General features: G+C 45.4%; 1 protein-coding gene across 1 annotated transcript; it reads right to left on the minus strand.

The window, feature by feature from the left end:
* Positions 1 to 4,785: 4,785 nt before the first annotated feature.
* LOC136657633 (tubulin alpha-8 chain) lies at positions 4,786 to 18,064 on the minus strand. The gene is made up of 5 exons (XM_066634601.1): positions 15,927 to 18,064; positions 10,491 to 10,713; positions 8,087 to 8,235; positions 6,281 to 6,961; positions 4,786 to 5,079 (listed from the first exon to the last, which is right to left on the minus strand). Exons 1-5 carry the CDS (start codon positions 15,927 to 15,929, stop codon positions 4,786 to 4,788), a joined length of 1,350 nt encoding a protein of 449 aa, XP_066490698.1. The 5' UTR covers positions 15,930 to 18,064.
* Between the last annotated feature and the right edge of the window lie 506 nt (positions 18,065 to 18,570).

Consider the following 18,570-nt stretch of genomic DNA (forward strand, 5'->3'; position numbering starts at 1 on the left):
GAGCGGAGCGCCTCTGCTAGAGGGCAGCCTTGCGCAGCCGGCATGAGTTTTGATTCCCCGCTGCAAAGCGCGCCGCTATGGAAAGTGAAAGCTAAGAGCGCCGCGGCTCCCTCTGCTCCGCCCCGCTCCTGGTTCTCCCAGCTGGAGCGGCGGGCAGGAGGGCAGCCACCCTGGTGGCCCTTCCCTGACCCAGGCAACCTCCACTGCTGCCCTGCTGAGCCCCATGCCGAGGGGAGGAGCAGCAGCCCTATGTAGTCCAAGGCGCTGAGCCTCATCCTTGCAAAACTTAGCGCTTTGCACCCCCTCTAGCTATGCCACAGGTGCAAGGACAGAGAAGGCGCTTCCCCCATCCTCGCTTCATGCTGGGGAGAGGAGCAGCAGCCCCTATGTAATGCAAGGCAGTGGCGTAGCTAGAGGGGGTGCAAGGCGCTGAGTCTTGCAGGGAGCCTCATCCTTGCAAAACTTAGCGCTTTGCACCCCTCCTGTAGCTACGCCACTGGTGCAAGGACAGAAAGGGCGCTTTCTCCACCTTCACTTGCAACAGGCTGCAGCTGCAGCCGCAGCCCCGCCAGACACTACCCTGGAGCGACTTTCTAGGAGGGTCTTACTTTTGAGTAAACTTTCATTGGCTAATAGTCCTGCAAGGAGTTACTTCGAAAGGCGCTTTGACCGCTCGCCTGCTTCCTTGGCGCCCGATCCTAGGTGCGTTTACTCGAAGGTAGGTAATACCCGCTTCGTTCCACAGGGCTTACTTTCAAGCAAGGGCACGTAGCTGGGATTTTTCTTCATTGAGACTGCTTTTGGACAGAAAAGAGCTCCTGAGAATGCACAAAGCTCCTTTGCTATCATCAGCCCTTTTGCAGCTGCAGTGGCCACCTCTGATGGAGAAAGGCTCTGAGCAGGAGAAGCCTGAATCAACTTAACCTGCAATCCTAACCACACTTTCCTGAGAGTAAGCCCCATTGAGCAAAATAGGACTTACTTCTGAGTAGACCTGGTGAGGCTTGTGCTCTTAGGCTACTGCACAGAAAACAGGATAAGGCAGCAGAAAGACATTCACCAAGAACCCTCAGCAGCTGATTTTTCTGCCTCTACTGAAGGTACAGAGCATCGTCTATCCAGAAAACAGACACAAACCCAGCCATTAAGCATTATAACCAAAATGAAGAAAGAAGAGAACATATACAGTCTAGAGACACTTCCCCCCAAATCAGTTTGCATTGGAAGAAAAATCCTAGTCCCAGTTCAAACATCAGATATTGAGGTTCCTTCGTGGGGTAAACACTGGTAGAGTTGCCAGCTCTTTCCAGCCTGTACTTTTAATGGTAATTGGATCCACAGGTATTGGCACATAATTATCTCCATGCTTCATCTGTGACTTTCTGCAGGTAATATTGTTGTTAAAGTCTTAAATGCACATGAGGAGGATAAGCCATTTTCCCCCTGTCAGTTGGTAACCCTGCTTATGATCCCTGAGCAGGTTACATACTACAGAATTTTGGCCTTTGTGTGAAGACTAAGATCCTATGCACACTTACCATGTCAAGAGGAAAGTATTTGTTAGGTGCAGCACCAACCATCCTCATCACATTTTCAAGGTGCTATGTAAAGATTTTAGCACACTGCACACTCAGCCTGCAGCTTTGCAATTTAGTGGTCATAATGCAAAAGAAAAAAGAGCAGGAGGAGATGCAAACAAATTCAAGCATTAATTCTTCACTGTCACAGTGACCTGGCATTTGGCCAGTCTTGGGAAATAAGAGGACCTGAATGGCACCTGGCCCTAGCTGAACCAACAGGCGGGTTGCTGCCTTTCCTCCTCCTTAGGGCTGCAGCCGAAGAGTGATCTAGGATTGAGATTAAAAGCAACAAAACATATTTTTCAGACGTGATTTGGCCTATCAATCTGTTTGGGGGGGGGGGGTTCAGCTCACAGAACTGTGGAATTTGCTGAGTTAGTTCCACCACTGTTCTCTCTCTCTCTCTCTGCTGTCTTTCTTTTGCAGGCTCACCAGGAGCTCAGTTAAAGAGACTGATTTGATCATATGAAAAAGTTACTTGTCTTTGTGTAGCATAAAATATCCCAGCCCAAGGATAAATGTATGCCTTCCATCAACTGGCCTTGCTTGACCTATAAGAGTCTTACCAAAGGAGGGCACACCCACCTGGTCAATGATTTAAGTTTCATTTCTTCTCTGCTGGTAGTCAAGAGAGAGATGCAAAGTTAGAAGCAAGTCAAGACAGATGCAAAGTTAGAATCAGGGACTGGAGGAAGTGTTTGGAGGAGGGCAGGAGGTGTGGTCTAGAGCAGGGGTGTCCAAAGTTTTTGGCAGGAGGGCCACATCATCTCTCTGACACTGTGTGGGGGGGGGGGGGAGAAGAATTAATTTACATTTAAAATTTAAATAAATTTACATAAGTTTACATACATGAATATATTAAAGATGAACTTATATGAATGAATGATGGTCTTGCAATAGCTCAAGGCCTATAAAAGGCATTGCACAAAGCCAGGCTGGTCTTTCCTTTGCTGCCACTACTGCATCACAGATGTGAAACAGCAAGCAGTGGAGGGAGCCCTCATCATACGGCTCATGCAAGATGTCAAACAGTTGCCCTCACACTGAGAGCAGTTGTGTTGGGCCAGTGTGGGCTCCAACAAATCTCCGGAGGGCCAGAGGCTCATTGGAGACCGGGGGCTCCCTGAGGGCCGCATTGAGAGGCCTCAAGGGCCGCAAGTGGCCCCAGGGCCGGGGTTTGGGCACCCCTGGTCTAGAGGGTAGAGCTTCCATTTGCCTGAAGATAACATCAGCAGGTCAACAGTTCGAGGCCACCAGCACCGTGCGACCTTGAAGCAGCTGACAAGCTGAGCAGAGTTATTCCATCTGCTCTGAGCGTGGGAGGATGGAGGCCAGAATGTGCGACCAGATCAAGAAAGAAACATCTGAATGTTGTGGTTTCTTGAAAGATAGAACCTTCTTTCAAATTGGGGGATTTAATTAGCCTGCCCATGTAAACTTTGAATAAAGTCTGAGGAGAAATCTGAGGACCAAGAAAGGTGGTATAGAAATACCTGTATTATTATTATTATTGTTTCTGGTAAAATAAGATTACAGCTTAAGGGCCAAATCCTATCCAATATTCTAGCACAGGTCTAGCCCAATGGGGCCCAATGGGCGTACACTGCATCTTGTGTTGGGGAGGCAATCACAGATACCTCCTCAAGGAATGGGAACATTTATTCTCTTACCCTGGGGCTGCATTGTGACTGCACCGGTGCTGGAAAGTTGGATAGGATTGGGCCCTAAGTCTTACGCAACACAATGGGCTTATTTCTGAGTAAAATAAATAACACCATTTTCAAACACCTGTAACAATGGCCACAAGACAGGTCTGCTGCAGGAAGAGGCTTTGAAAGAACAGGAAAGTGATGCAGGAAGAGAGGAGGAGAAACTAATAAAACAAAAATAATTCAAAGCAGGCCCTGTGGAAATGTTGCAGGGGCTATTTATTAGATCTGGAAAAAGAGTCACTGCTGTCAAATTCATCTTCTTACAATAAAAGTCTGCCCCCCCCAGTCTTGAGACCAATAGTTTTATCATGGCAGACCCTCCAACATGTCTTGTCATTCCAGTCATCAACTAGAACATATTAGCTGACTGAAATGTGAATACTGTTCTATCCAATGGATGGCTACCATGCTTGCAAGCAGTCAGGGGGTGAGTGGGTGGTATTTCCTCAGTCGGCCATGGATGTTAATGACTGTAGAGGTTTATCTTATAGGTCTGTCTGCTGGGTTTCCAGATTGCTCTACCAGTGTAGGTGTGTGGCAGAAGAAGCGGAAAGACAGTTTCTAAGTGTAGTTAGAGACAAACGAGGGTTCTTTGCCCACAAATACTCAAATAGTATTTGCATTGCATTGGAACCGCTTGACTGGGGCATCCTCATAAACTGAAAGAGGGGCTTTCCAGGTAGCCTCTCTCTGCCAGAGCTCTCCAGCGTTGGGAGGTGGCAGCAAGACTACATTTCCCCAGTCCCATTCCAGGTGACCTAATAAAGAGGCAGAGAGCAGAGAGCAAGGAGTGTGGTATTAGTCACTAACTTAGCCATTTTCAACCATTTTCATCTCATGGCACACTGACAAGGTGCTAAAATTGCCAAGGCATGCTATCGGTTTTTTTGACAAATTAACAAGGGACACCATGCTGCTGTGGGGTGCTCTTATCCCTCAGTGGCCCTACTAAAATATTATGCTGTCCCAAACTCTCACAGCATACCTGCAGACCATTTGCTGCATGCCACTGTGCCAGGGCACACTGGTTGAAAATCACTGCACTAACTGCTAGGACCCTCTGCCTGTATTGTCTTCTGTCCTCCCTTACAGTACCCACTGGCCATTCATTCCTTTGTTAAGCAGATTGCCGGTTAATGGCACAGAATAGTCAGTTGATGCCTCTTAAGGGGAGCCAGTTCTGAGAAGATGGTCTTGGAGTGTTGCATGTAGGGAAGCAGAAGTAATCATTTCTTTGTGATAGTGTAAGAAAAAACATTAAAGGAAATTATTTCTCAGTTTGCTGGTTTATTTTGCGTTCGCTGCAAAAATGGACTCGGGGTATAATCCATCAAACATTTCTACTGTGCATCTTCCATTTATTTCAGTAGGAATCACACAGCAGCCCTATGAATTGAACAGAAGCTGCACAGTAAAGAGTTTAGTGAACTGCACCCCAATGCAACGAAGACCCACCAAGATACCTTCATGCACAGCCAGAGCAAACTGCAGGCCTAATATTCTTCCCCGTTGTTTTCTTCTTCAAATGAATCAGTTCCAACTTCCTCATAATCTTTCTCCAGGGCAGCTAAATCTTCACGGGCCTCAGAAAACTCTCCTTCCTCCATGCCTTCGCCAACATACCAGTGCACAAAAGCTCGCTTGGCATACATCAGGTCAAATTTGTGGTCGAGCCTTGCCCAGGCCTCTGCGATGGCTGTGGTGTTGCTGAGCATGCAAACTGCCCGCTGCACTTGGGCCAGATCACCCCCAGGGACTATGGTGGGAGGCTGGTAATTGATTCCAACCTGGACATGCAGAGGAGAAAAGAAAATTGGATGAGTAGAAATTAATGAATAGTAGGAAGTGAGGCAGAGCAGTGGCGTCGCTAGGGAGGTGCGGGGGGTACAGGCCACACCAGGTGACACACACAGGGAGTGACACCATTACTCACCAAAAAATTTTAAATCTTGGTATTTTTGCATCATGTTATTTATCATGTTATTTATCAATTGCTGCACAGTTTCATGCAGAATGCAATGAAACAAACTGCACTGAAATATCTCTATTCTATTAAAAGTTATAACCCAAAAAGCGGGGCAATGGTTCATCACCACACCCACTGCCTGAGGCATTGCCCCACCCACTCAATGGAAGGAGGTCTATCATAGGGGTGATGCACTGGTCTCCTGTACCATGTGACATAAACCCTAGTGACACCACTGGACAGGAGAGAAGAAATCAGCAAAAACTTCTTACGTGCATGAGGCATTTATAGCTGATCCCATTGATGGGTACACTGACAATGACGTTTAGTATATTGGATTTACCTTTTCCTCAAGGTGGAGCACCTGGTTCTCCCCCTGCCCATTTTTTTCCCTCAAAACAACCTGTGAGGCAGGTAAGGCTAAAGGGTGGTTACAGGTCAAAGGCTACCTACAGTCCAATCCTAACTAAATTCCCATGTGGCAATGAAGTAGCACCAGCTCTACTCTGTTGTATCTCGCAGGGAAATTTTGTCTGCTGGAGGTCTCTTTGGGGTGAGAGGACACTGGTCCCCTTGTCTGGAGGTAAGCTCCAGCAGTCACTATGGGTCAACTTGGATCTACAGCAGCGATATCGCTGTCAATGGATCAGGCCTATCAGGAAGGGGGAATTGTTTGATCCATGTCAATGGATCTGGAAGGGAGATAGGATATTTAGTGATATCCAGTGGAGTACCAACCAAAGGGGCAGAAATATCTCCCTTTTGCTGTGTAACCTCTGCTCCCTGTTCTTCTAGCACATCCTCCTTTTACCTTATGCCTCTAATGCTTCTTAAGCCTCTAATTGTAGAGGCTTTTCAGTTGTCAGGATACTGTCATTGGCAAGTCAGAGAATTCACTGTGCACTGTTCCCTTAAAAACAGTCCTGATTGACCCTCGCACTCTTCCCTTTCCTAACTTTCATTATATTGTAAGCTTTCATGGTGCTGCCCTATAATGAGAGTGCATGTTTGTCCCTCCTAACCTTAAAGCCAGTTGGACACCAATCCACAAACTGGATTGTTCTCTTGGTCTTGATAGCAGCGATGGCTACGTTGACATCCTTGGGCACCACATCTCCACGGTATAGCATGCAGCAGGCCATGTACTTTCCATGGCGGGGGTCACATTTCACCATCTGGTTGTTGGGCTCAAAACAGGAACTGGTGATTTCAGCCACAGAGAGCTGCTCGTGGTAGGCCCTTTCAGAGGAGATGATAGGTGCGTAGGTCACCAAAGGAAAGTGGATGCGAGGGTAGGGCACCAAGTTGGTCTGGAACTCAGTCAGGTCCACATTGAGAGCGCCATCAAAGCGCAAAGAAGCAGTGATGGAGGAGACAATCTGGCTGATGAGGCGATTCAAGTTGGTGTAAGTGGGACGTTCAATGTCCAAATTACGACGGCAGATGTCGTAGATGGCTTCATTGTCCACCATGAAGGCACAGTCGGAATGCTCCAAAGTAGTATGGGTGGTCAAGATAGAATTGTAAGGCTCCACCACTGCTGTGGAAACCTGGGGGGCTGGGTAGATGGCAAACTCAAGCTTGGACTTCTTGCCGTAGTCCACAGATAGGCGTTCCATCAACAAGGAAGTGAAGCCAGAGCCCGTGCCCCCACCAAAGCTGTGGAAAATCAGGAATCCTTGTAGCCCACAGCAGGCATCAGTCTGAAAATCAAATCACAATTAGAGACAATCTTCTAGATCTCCAGGACTCCTTTTACCCCATTCTGGTGACTTCTGCCATTCCCAATTATGATTCCAACAATACACATATAATCCAGTATCAAATATGTTTTAAATTGTCATAGCTAAGAATTCACGCATTCTCGGCATCACCTGGCAGGACAAAGTTCCAAACAACACAGTCCTAGAACGAGCTGGAATCCCTAGCATGTATGCACTGCTGAAACAGAGACGCCTGCGTTGGCTCGGTCATGTTGTGAGAATGGATGATGGCCGGATCCCAAAGGATCTCCTCTATGGAGAACTCGTGCAAGGAAAGCACCCTACAGGTAGCCCACAGCTGCGATACAAGGACATCTGCAAGAGGGATCTGAAGGTCTTAGGAGTGGACCTCAACAAGTGGGAAACCCTGGCCTCTGAGCGGCCCGCTTGAAGACAGGCTGTGCAGCATGGCCTTACCCAGTTTGAAGAGACACTTGGCCAACAGACTGAGGCAAAGAGGCAAAGAAGGAAGGCCCATAGCCAGGGAGACAGACCAGGGACAGACTGCACTTGCTCCCAGTGTGGAAGGGATTGTCACTCCCAAATTGGCCTTTTCAGCCACACTAGACGCTGTTCCAGAACCACCATTCAGAGCGTGATACCATAGTCTTTCGAGACTGAAGGTTGCCTACTTCAGCTAAGAAATAAGGAGCCCTGGGAATTGTAAGCATTGCCCTCACTGTGAGCAGTTGCTTCTGAAGGAAGACATGCTGTGAATGCTTCCCCTTCCATGCTGTGAATGCTTCCTTCCTACCCCCCAACAACCACTCTTTGTTTTACTTCAGCTGTGCATCCACCAGAATTGGCTAGTGCCCCATCTGAACTGTATTTGCTATAGTATGTTCAGGATCCTCTGCAACACAAGGGGTTTGTGGCAAACGTGCAGTGGCTTCTTGGCTAACCAGATGACATGGAAAGTCCATAATGCACTGGCTGACACAATTATACACTGTTCTCTAGCTAGCCCAATACAGCCTTAATTGGTGTGAACAAAACCAGAATTTCTAGAAGATTGCTCAACAGGCCTACACCCAAGTCACAATGAGGTTGAGTGCTTTTGCTCACCAGCTTGCGAATACGATCAAGGACCATATCAATGCTCTCCTTGCCAATGGTGTAGTGGCCACGGGCATAGTTGTTAGCTGCATCTTCCTTGCCGGCGATCAGCTGTTCAGGGTGGAAAAGCTGGCGGTAGGTGCCAGCCCGCACTTCATCTATTAACAGAAGCAAATGCACTTTGATAAAGTTTATCATGGCTATACTTCAATAATATTGATGGGATCAGTGGAAGATCTTATTTGACTGCCTGTTGCCAGTTATCTTAAATGATGTCTTAAATTCTTCCACTTTTTCCCTACTTTAGCCTGACTCCAGTGTTTCGTTCCCAAATCTGGCCTCATTTAAGAGAAGAGGGTGGGTTCGTCCACTCTAAATCACTTCCACTCTCCCTGGGCTGCTGGAAAGTTCTGCGACTGATCCTCCAGTTCCTGACTGCCTTTTGAACAGCTGGTGAGTCTCACACATAAGAACATAAGAACAGCCCCACTGGATCAGGCCATAGGCCCATCTAGTCCAGCTTCCTGTATCTCACAGTGGCCCACCAAATGCCCCAGGGAGCACACCAGATAACAAGAGACCTCATCCTGGTGCCTTCCCTTGCATCTGGCATTTTGACATAACCCATTTCTAAAATCAGGAGGTTGTGCATACACATCATGGCTTGTACCCTGTAATGGATTTTTCCTCCAGAAACTTGTCCAATCCCTTTTTAAAGGCGTCCAGGCCAGTCGCCATCACCACATCCTGTGGCAAAGAGTTCCACAGACCAACCACATGCTGAGTAAAGAAATATTTTCTTTTGTTCTAACTCTCCCAACACTCAATTTTAGTGGATGTCCCCTGGTTCTGGTATTATGTGAGAGTGTAAAGAGCATCTCCCTATCCACTCTGTCCATCCCCTGCATAATTTTGTATGTCTCAATCATGTCCCCCCTCAGGCGTCTCTTTTCTAGGCTGAAGAGGTCCAAACGCCGTAAACATTCCTCATAAGATAGGTGCTCCAGCCCCGTAATCATCTTAGTCGCTCTCTTTTGCACCTTTTCCATTTCCACTACGTCTTTTTTGAGATGCTGCGACCAGAACTGGACACAATACTCCAGGTGTGGCCTTACCATCGATTTGTACAACAGCATTATAATATTAGCATTTTTGTTCTCAATACCCTTCCTAATGATCCCAAGCATAGAATTGGCCTTCTTCACTGCTGCCGCACATTGGGTCGACACTTTCATCGACCTGTCCACCACCACCCCAAGATCTCTCTCCTGATCTGTAAGAGACAGCTCAGAACCCATCAGCCTATACCTAAAGTTTTGATTTTTTTGCCCCAGTGTGCATGACTTTACACTTACTGACATTGAAGCGCATCTGCCATTTTGTTGCCCATTCTGCCAGTCTGGAGAGATCCTTCTGGAGCTCCTCACAATCACTTCTGGTCTTCACCACTCGGAAAAGTTTGGTGTTGTCTGCAAACTTTGCAACCTCACTGCTCAATCCTGTCTCCAGGTCATTTATGAAGAGGTTGAAAAGCACCGGTCCCAGGACAGATCCTTGGGGCACATCGCTTTTCACTTCTCTCCATTGTGAAAATTGCCCATTGACACCCACTCTCTGTTTCCTGGCCTTCAACAAGTTCTTAATCCATGAGAGGACCTGTCCTCTAATTCCCTGACTGTGGAGTTTTTTCAGTAGCCTTTGGTGAGGGACCATTTCAAACACCTTCTGAAAGTCCAGTTATATAATGTCCACGGGTTCTCCCGCATCCACATATCTGTTGACCTTTTCAAAGAATTCTATAAGGTTCGTGAGGCAAGACTTACCCTTACAGAAGCCATGCTGACTCTCCCTCAGCAAAGCCTGTTCATCTATGTGTTTTGAGATCCTATCTTTGATGAGGCATTCCACCATCTTACCCGGTATAGATGTTAGGCTGACCGGCCTATAGTTTCCCAAGTCACCCCTCTTTCCCTTTTTAAAGATAGGCGTGACATTTGCTGCAACATCCAGCTTCCTGGCAGGAGAGGAAGTGCAATCTTGCCCCTCCCACCCCCGCACACATTTGCTTGCCCCAAATATACCATCAGAACAGGGCCAGTATCATGGGAATTTTAACTTCTAAGTCCAAGCATCTCAAATGAGATGATTCTGCTATAAAAGTGAAAGTAGAATGACAGGATACAAAAGAGGACAGTGTTTCTGTACCTTTGCAATTGTGTAGAAGGGGGAAAAGCCACAACATTTCTCACCTTTGCATGATGAACTGCACAAACTGATTAAATATATTATCTCTTTGGTACTGCTATTAAAGACATGAGAATCTTGCCTGCCCATGCACTTATTTACTCTATCTAATTCCCCCAGAACTGATGTCCATTCAGTTGCATATGCCATTGTTAACAATTCCACTGACCTACTACAGTGGGTTCTAGGTCCACCATGACAGCTCGTGGCACATGTTTTCCTGTGCGTGTTTCGCTGAAGAATGTGGTAAAAGAGTCATCGTCGTTAAACTTGTTGGGTTGATTCTGAAAAGAACCATCTGGCCCAATGCCATGTTCCAGGCAGAACAGTTCCCAGCATGCATTGCCAATTTGCACTCCAGCCTGGCCAACATGAACAGAGATGCACTCGCGCTATGGAGGAAGAATAGAAAAAAGTCAAAAGGTAAGCACGTGTTTTGTCTGTTTATTTTCTCCACCACTCCCCTTTTCCCAGGTAATTTTTTAATTAAAGGTATCACTGTCCAGATATCTAGAATGTTGATTTAGCCAGCACTTTTCAATGCCACATTTAGAACAGGAGATGGCATAAAATAGTGGCTTTCAAATTCTGCCTTCAGAGTATCCTTTCCTCTTGTCTGCTGAGGAATCCCTGTGCATCGCCAAAGATTATCACACATATTCTAAGGTGAACTCTCAGTTCATACAGGGTGCTTGCTGCCAATGAGTGAGTGAGTGAGCAAACTCACAGGAATGAGCTGGTCAAGCATCCTTCTCCAACAAGAGGAGCCCTGCTGGATCAGGCCAATGTTCCATCTAGTCCAGCTTCCTGCATCTCACAATGGCCCACTAGATGCCTCAGGAGGCACACAAGAAATTTGCCTCCCCATTACTGGAGGAGGCACTTTTCACAGGCAATCTTACTAATAAAGGAAACTTGGCTGGTGGCTATTAGAATTATTATAGATAGATTGGGGGGGGGGGTGATACCACAATGCCATATATTTTTAGTATCTTTATCTGCATTATAAGAACCTGTTTGCAAAACACAAAGCAAAATTTGTATCTTTTCTCATCTGGCTAGGAGAGTATAGACAGAAAATAAAAGAAATCAGTTATATATTAGCTTGTACCAATATGATAGTAATGAAAAATTTTGCAAACCTGAAGATCAGTTGCATGTTCTCTGAATGCATTCTATGTCCAAAAAGGTGTGCAGAGTACAAAGAGCTGCCTTGGCTCTTGCTAAGCAAATCTACTGGTTAGTGCTGAGAAGTGTTGAGATTCCCTTGGGGAATCTGTGCTTCTCCCCACCCTTTTGTTGGCATCCTTCAGTCTCGGAAGACTATGGTATCGCGCTCTGAATAGTGTTCTGGAACAGAGTGTTCTCTCCAGTGCGCGAAGCCTGGGTAAAGTAGATATGGAGGATAGACTGTTACCCATGCAACTAATCCCCCCTCTCCACGTCGCTGAAATGGTCCAATGGAAAGGCAGAAGCCAATATGGTTGGTTCCAGCAGCATCGCAGGAGTTGCCAGAACGTGACTGTGTTCAGCCATGAACTGCCTCAGGGACTCCGGCTCCGGATTTTGCCTCGAGGTTGACTCCTGAAGCCTTTTCCATAACTGGATGTAGCCACAAGGCAGTGGAGGTTTGGGATCAGAGTTTTCCTGCTCTCAGATGAGCTGCCTTCCCAGGCTAATGAGTCCCATCTACCCAGTGGCTGCTTAGTCGCCTCTTACGACAAGTACAGCCAAACTAAGGGCCTATTCTTATCCCCAGTCCCCAGGGGAAACCACATCAGGTCAAAACGACATCCAGCATGCTACTACCATTCATGTGAAATAGGTTCCAGCTGCCACCAGCGCTGTGAGACGAAACCACAAAGCAAGCTTTCCACCCAGCTGTGGGTCTGTCTCTCCACCACCAGCCCTCATACTGAGTACCCTGAAGAGGGAGAAGGGTAGGCAGCATATTGATCAACCCTCTTTCACTCCTCTCTCACTCCTCACACATGACTCGCTCAAGCCTTTCTTGGATGGGAGGCAGCTTGCTCTTTGGAATTGAAAATCCAGGCAAGTTTGTTTTCAATCAAAGTAATGAAATATGTTTCTTTAGGGGAAAAAAGTGGGATGAGAATGAAAACAGACCAGCAGACAGTCACATTCCAAGCTATTCTGTAAGAAAAGAATCCAAACTGTCCCCTGACTGAAAGACATCAGCTTACAAGCAGTATTCTTCTTACACTGGAGAAAAACATCTTCCTAGGAATTAACCCTGCCCTAGCCAAAGAGCATCATGGTTTTCACCATAGCTTGGCCAGCATCTTGCATTCCACAGCACACATCCTACAGTATTTAACTCTCAATTTAACTCAACTAGTCAGCTGTCTTTTATTCCATTTTGAGGAGACTAGTGCCCACCTTCTCTGATAGACTAGTTTGAAATTAATTGACATTCAAATCTCCTGCTTCCAAATCAGGCAAGAAAACTGGACCAATGACTAGATGTGAGCTAAATCCACACAATGTGTGGATTTACCCCTTCAATGTGAGGGGTAAATGCTATATGTGATAAGTGACCCAAAGTTCTGAACAGAACAGGGTGTGTGACAGGCTGATTTCTAGGTTAGCCTCATTGTGCACAGCCATTGGGGGGGGGAGTATATCCTCAGGAGAGGGGCGCTTCCTCATGTCAACTCCCTAAGGATTGTCGTAGATACCAGAAAGGTGACCGTGTGCCAAGTGTGTTTATTTTTATTCCTGACTGGGACTGGATGCAACGGAGTAGTATTTCACTACCAAATGTAATTGAAGAAGGCCTCAGTGCTTTCTAATTTGTTCACCCTTTTCTGGTCGCAGAAATGACTGCAGGGAGTAACAAGAATGGCTGATGTCCCTCCAGAGATATTGCCTCTATTTGCCCCCCCCCGGCAAAATAGGGGGTCTGAACCAGAAAAGTGGCATAGCTTCATGTATCATGGAAAATTAGTTACCAAACAATTACAGGAGATTAATATCTTAATGTTGTGAAACTTCCAAGTAGGTTTAAGTTTTTTTTAAAAAATGCCTCTTTTCTGCAAAATTTCCAAGCCAGCGAGCAGGAGCCAGTAAAGTTAGTTAACTGGGAGGGATTCAACTTTCTAATCAGCAAACCTCAGGCCAAATGAGCACCAGCTCCTTTCCATAGCTACCTAGTCAGAGATAAGTACCAGTCCTGTCCATCCCAGGATCTCTGTACCAGGCTTTTGCTCTAAAAAAATCCCAATAAGATGCATGAAAGTGCTGAATGAAATAATTTTTAAACCTCTGGAACTTGCACATTTTATTTTTTGATTGCAAAACAACACTTTATATTGCAATTTCACTATTAAGATAATAATAATTAATGAGAATAATAAGTAAATGAAACTTCTCGCCCCCCCCCCACCAAGAAATAGGCATTAAAGCAATCCAGAGAGACTATTCAAGGCACAAATGAGAGGTTACTCAGCATTAACCCCACTTAGGCTGACCCTGCAAAGAGGAGGCCTTCAGTTAGCTTTGGACAGGATGATTGCTGAATTGAACTTTCTTTAGGGTAAATATTATAGAAAGATCTTGACCATGAAGAAAGGTGCTTCTGAAGAACAGAATATCATTTGGAGAACTTGTGGAACCATGGTTTTTACTGAGCTTCTGATTGTGTGTACATATAACCATGATTAAATCTGCCTCTTTTACCAAGGAACTATCAGGGATGTCAAAAAGCTAAGGCAGAAAAACCCTAAGTAAGCAGAGTTCCAATATGATAATTGACTGGGATGTTGAAATGTAACCATTTGGTTGGGTGATTGAAATGGTGGGTGGTTGAAATGTAACCAACTCCTTTGGTCTCCTCTTCTAGGACAAGGGAGGAAGACAGACGCATGTGTTGATTCTCAACTTACAGATTGCAGGAGCTTTGTGTGTAGCAAATAGGTTTCCCACAGTAAGCTAAGAATGTTTCTGCATCCAGGTCAGAGCCAGGGGGGATGTGCTAGATAGAGGCAAAATTCTGTTCTTAGCCTTCCTAGCTGAATCATTTCTGAAACAGCTAGGTTTAAGCCAGCGAATCTATCAATGAATGACTTCTACACTCTGAATACAGGCAGAAGCATTCACAAGATTGGGGTGCAGATGAATATCTGCTGAGCTGTGGCAGCAAAACAACATACTACATGGAAAAGAATAGTCATGTCAGCTCTTCCTTAGCCTCCCTATACTGTACAGTACTATTCTCAGAAAAGAAAACAAAGTATTGTATTAACATTTTATTTTCCTCAAGCTTATAAGATACATTTTTCTGTATGTTTGCCTTGCACATTAGCAGGAAAAATAGGATTAGTGTGTTACTAGGAGTGCCAAATTAGAACTACTTTTGAGTCCCTGTATGGCCCATTTAGATGCAGGACTTAATTTAAGCTATACAAAGTAAGAAAGGAAAACATGATTTTAAGCATGCACATAATGCCTTTCCTTGCCACTGAGTAAAGATAACTGGCCCACAAACAGCTCCAATTGGTGAAAAGCCTTCCAGATTAAAGTGTCACCACGAGCCAGCAACTTGTTTTCAGAAATTAAGCACAGCTGCTTAGATATCATGTCAAACGACAGCCAATAAATTTGCTTGTATTTGGCATGAATTAAAAATCAGCAGCATGAATTAAAAATTGAGAGGAGTAATATTACACCACCCACTTGGTAGTTGTAGCAGTTATACAGTATAGCAGTCCTCTTACATTTTCAGTGCCATTGCTTGAAAAGTCACTAAGAGCATCTCATTTTATTTGGTTTGAGGTTCATTTAATTGTCATGTTTCCCCCAAAGAATGCTGGGAATCAGAGCCATCCCTAGAAGGGTGCAGGCCTAGGGAAACTCAACCAGTGCAGGGTCCTCCTATAGCCATATATTGATCATGAAAGTGCAAGGCCCAGGGTGGCCACCCCAGTTGCTCTACCCAAGGGACAGCTCTGCTGGGAATGTTTCTTTTCTAAAAGATTTGAGACTCCTAATCCTTTGGGAAAGATTTCCTTGGCCCTGCAGAGAATTATACTTCCCAATTTAGTCCCATATGGTCTAAAACTGATTAAATTGTCTCAAGTGTAGACATGCCCTATTTCAAAATCTAGCACTGGTGAGGAGTGGATGAAGCTTCGCAGCCAGAGTGGTCTTTGACAGGGAAGACCAAGCTTTACATTCCACCTTAGCCTGGAACCATCAGCCAACAAGCCACTCTTAGCATCTGCCATAAAATGGGGATAATATTTAATATACCACCTACTCTTAGGAGAATAAATACATGTTGATACCTCCCTGAAACCTGGGAAAGTGTTAAGGAGTGTTATAAATCTCAATATATAAATATCATCCTGAACACTTCCAACTTATAATGTTATCTTCAGAGCAGAAATGTAACAACCTAAGATAGCTTGGCATAATAAAGCCTTGGTTAGAAAAATTCAGATCTAGTCAAGGGTGATACAAGACATTGACCTCCAATAATTCAAAATTTGCCACTTGATAACCATAACTGCCCAGTAAGGTGAATGGCAGGCACACATGCTCATGTCCCCCTCATTCTTTCTCTGCTTCCCATATTCCCCCTTACCATTGTTCTGACCGATTCTTGCTTCAGCAGTTAGATGGCCTCGTTTCTGTTCTTTCTCTGCTACTTCTGCTCCTGCTGTATCCCTTTGAGCTGTAATACAGGAGGAGAGCTGGGACAGGCACCAGACACCTGCCCTTGCCCTTCAGTGTCATAGAGCAGTGTTGGGAAAAGGTCACAATGCCCAACACACACACACCCTTGCCCAGTTACATCACCAACCCCTTGCACACATTCACAGGTACTGTCATGTTAATCCTAGTTACATGAGGGACTAAAGTAGCCCAAATTCTGTGATCTCCCAAGCGGTGTGCATGTGTAGTTTCTGCACACATGTGTCTATATATGAGACATACCTATAAGTGAATAAACATGACTGACAAAACACAAATGAGCATACAATAGAATAAAGTTTTATATAAACATTTTTGGCTTCTACCATCCTCACTCATTTGAAGGTGTGCCAGGTTTTAAATAAAGCTTCATTTTATTGCAGAATTTTCATGTATGCTGCAAATTGTCTTGTCTGGATTAGCTAAAGTGAAATCAGCTTCATGGTACTTTGTGATAAAATTAAGCCATTCACAAGAAAACTATCTGAACGTGATGGGGATCCACTTAGGAGAACCTTGACATGCCTTCAGAGCTAACAAGGTGTCTTCTGCAGTTTTTGATGGACATTTTATGACTATTTCAGTTTGATAGCGTTATGGAGGATATTTCTTATGATTTGCTGCATTGTTTATTATCAGTGTTTATAATCCTGTCTTCCAGTTATTAAAATGATGCCCAAGTCACCATGCAAAAATTAAAGCATAATCAGTCCTTCAATGAAAATGAAAAGAAAAGTCAACAGTTGAAAGAATCTAAAGGGCAGTTCAAAAGCAAGTGTGTAAAACAGCATCTGGAAACAGGATTGTACCAAGACTTCTCCTACAGCACACAAATCACATTGCAGTAACCAAAATATGATGTCCCCAAGACATGCATGGATTTAGCCAAGGCAAGGGCTAGTGTGGGCGGATTTGGCCCACTCCTTGGCACTGCCTGCTAAAGGTCTTTCAATGGCAACAGCAGTGATGAAAAATGCTGGGTTTTCCTCCTCCCTCTGCTACTGAAGGTTGGAGGTGGTGTGGTGCTTCTTAATGTATCTCAGGGCATGGTCTGAGGGCACATTCGACAGCCACCTTGCTGAAGCTAAACACGTCTAGTCGTTGGTTAGTGCCTGGATGGGTGATCACTTGGGAATCCCATATAAACCACCTGAAGTTCTGTGAAGGTAGAAAGGTAGGATAGAGCTGTAAATAAAGCCCAAATTTTCCACAACTGAATGGCTTTGTAGTAAATGGGGTCAACTTGGTAAGACCCATAGCAAGTATCAGCCTGCAGTGTCAACTGCAGTGCAGAAATGTGCAGAGATTTGGATAGTTTACCTCGAGGTCCTTGTGTGTATTTGGATGCTGAAACTCTTCTCCAAACCTCCCAAAGAAGCATGCTTCTACAGAAGGCCAACTATATGCTGATGGCTGCCAGAGCAAGAGCTGATGGGTTGCAGTGGAGGTAGTGCCTCTAACAATGTGTCATGGACCCAGCTCTAACCCTGGGCTAGGGCAAAGAGAGGGAGAAGCTGGTTGCATCCCTGTCACTTGTATCATCAGCAGAGGAATAAGACCCTGTCCCTGACATCAAGCCCAAGACTAGCAGCCTAGAACCTGAGACTCCCGAAGGTATCTTCTCCTGAACCCATCTGCGCCTCTCACAAAGCCTGTACACCAAGTAGGAAATAATGACAAGGGAACAAAAGTGCTCAGTTCCAGGCCCAAAGGCTGCCCCTTTAAGAATCGCAGCCTAAAGCAATGCTTCCAAAACTTTTTATACTGGCAGTTCCCTTGACCTACTGGGCTGTTGGTGACGGCTCCCCATTGGGGCTACAGTCCTATGTACTGTTAGGTTGGCAGGTTATTTGCAAGGATTCTGCAGCTCCTTGGTTGGTTTCCATGGCTTCCCAGAGAGCCATGGCTCACAGCTTGGGAACCACTGGTCTAAAGGGTAGAGCTTGGGGTAATCAGGAACAGAAAAGATATAAGAATGGAGTTGGAGTGCTTGCTCTTAGCTATTTAATCATGTCTGAGCCAGGGCTTGCAGGACCACTTCTGCTTCTCCAGTCAGCCCAAAGCAGAAGAAATACGGTACATAATAATAGACATTATTATCATGCACCTAAAAAAACAAGATGCTGTACGCACAGCAACCCCTCCTTCAAATTCTGCAGTCCAGCAGGGGGGCTTGGAGAAAACAATCCAGTAAACTATCTGAATAGTTCAGTATACTATCTGGGAAACAAAAGCAATGAGAGGTCTAGTTCCACCTTGCATATCAGTCCCTTTTCAGGTTTGCTTGCCCACCCCCAGCTACCCACAGAGCTTTCAGTGTGAACAGCAAGCAAATGAAAGCCTATACAGGGGGGGCCATACACGAGCAGAGCCTATTCACACAGATGTTTATGGACATAGGACCCAGTTGACAGTATTGCACAGTGTGTGATAGGTGGTGGTTGTATGGCAGGTGTTGTGTGCTAGGACACATGAGCCTGCCACTTGCTCCTATGCATCACCATATACAAAGGTGCTGACCTGTGAACTGTACT

The sequence above is a fragment of the Tiliqua scincoides genome, chromosome 7 (assembly GCF_035046505.1).
Source record: "Tiliqua scincoides isolate rTilSci1 chromosome 7, rTilSci1.hap2, whole genome shotgun sequence".
Lineage (NCBI taxonomy): Eukaryota > Metazoa > Chordata > Lepidosauria > Squamata > Scincidae > Tiliqua > Tiliqua scincoides.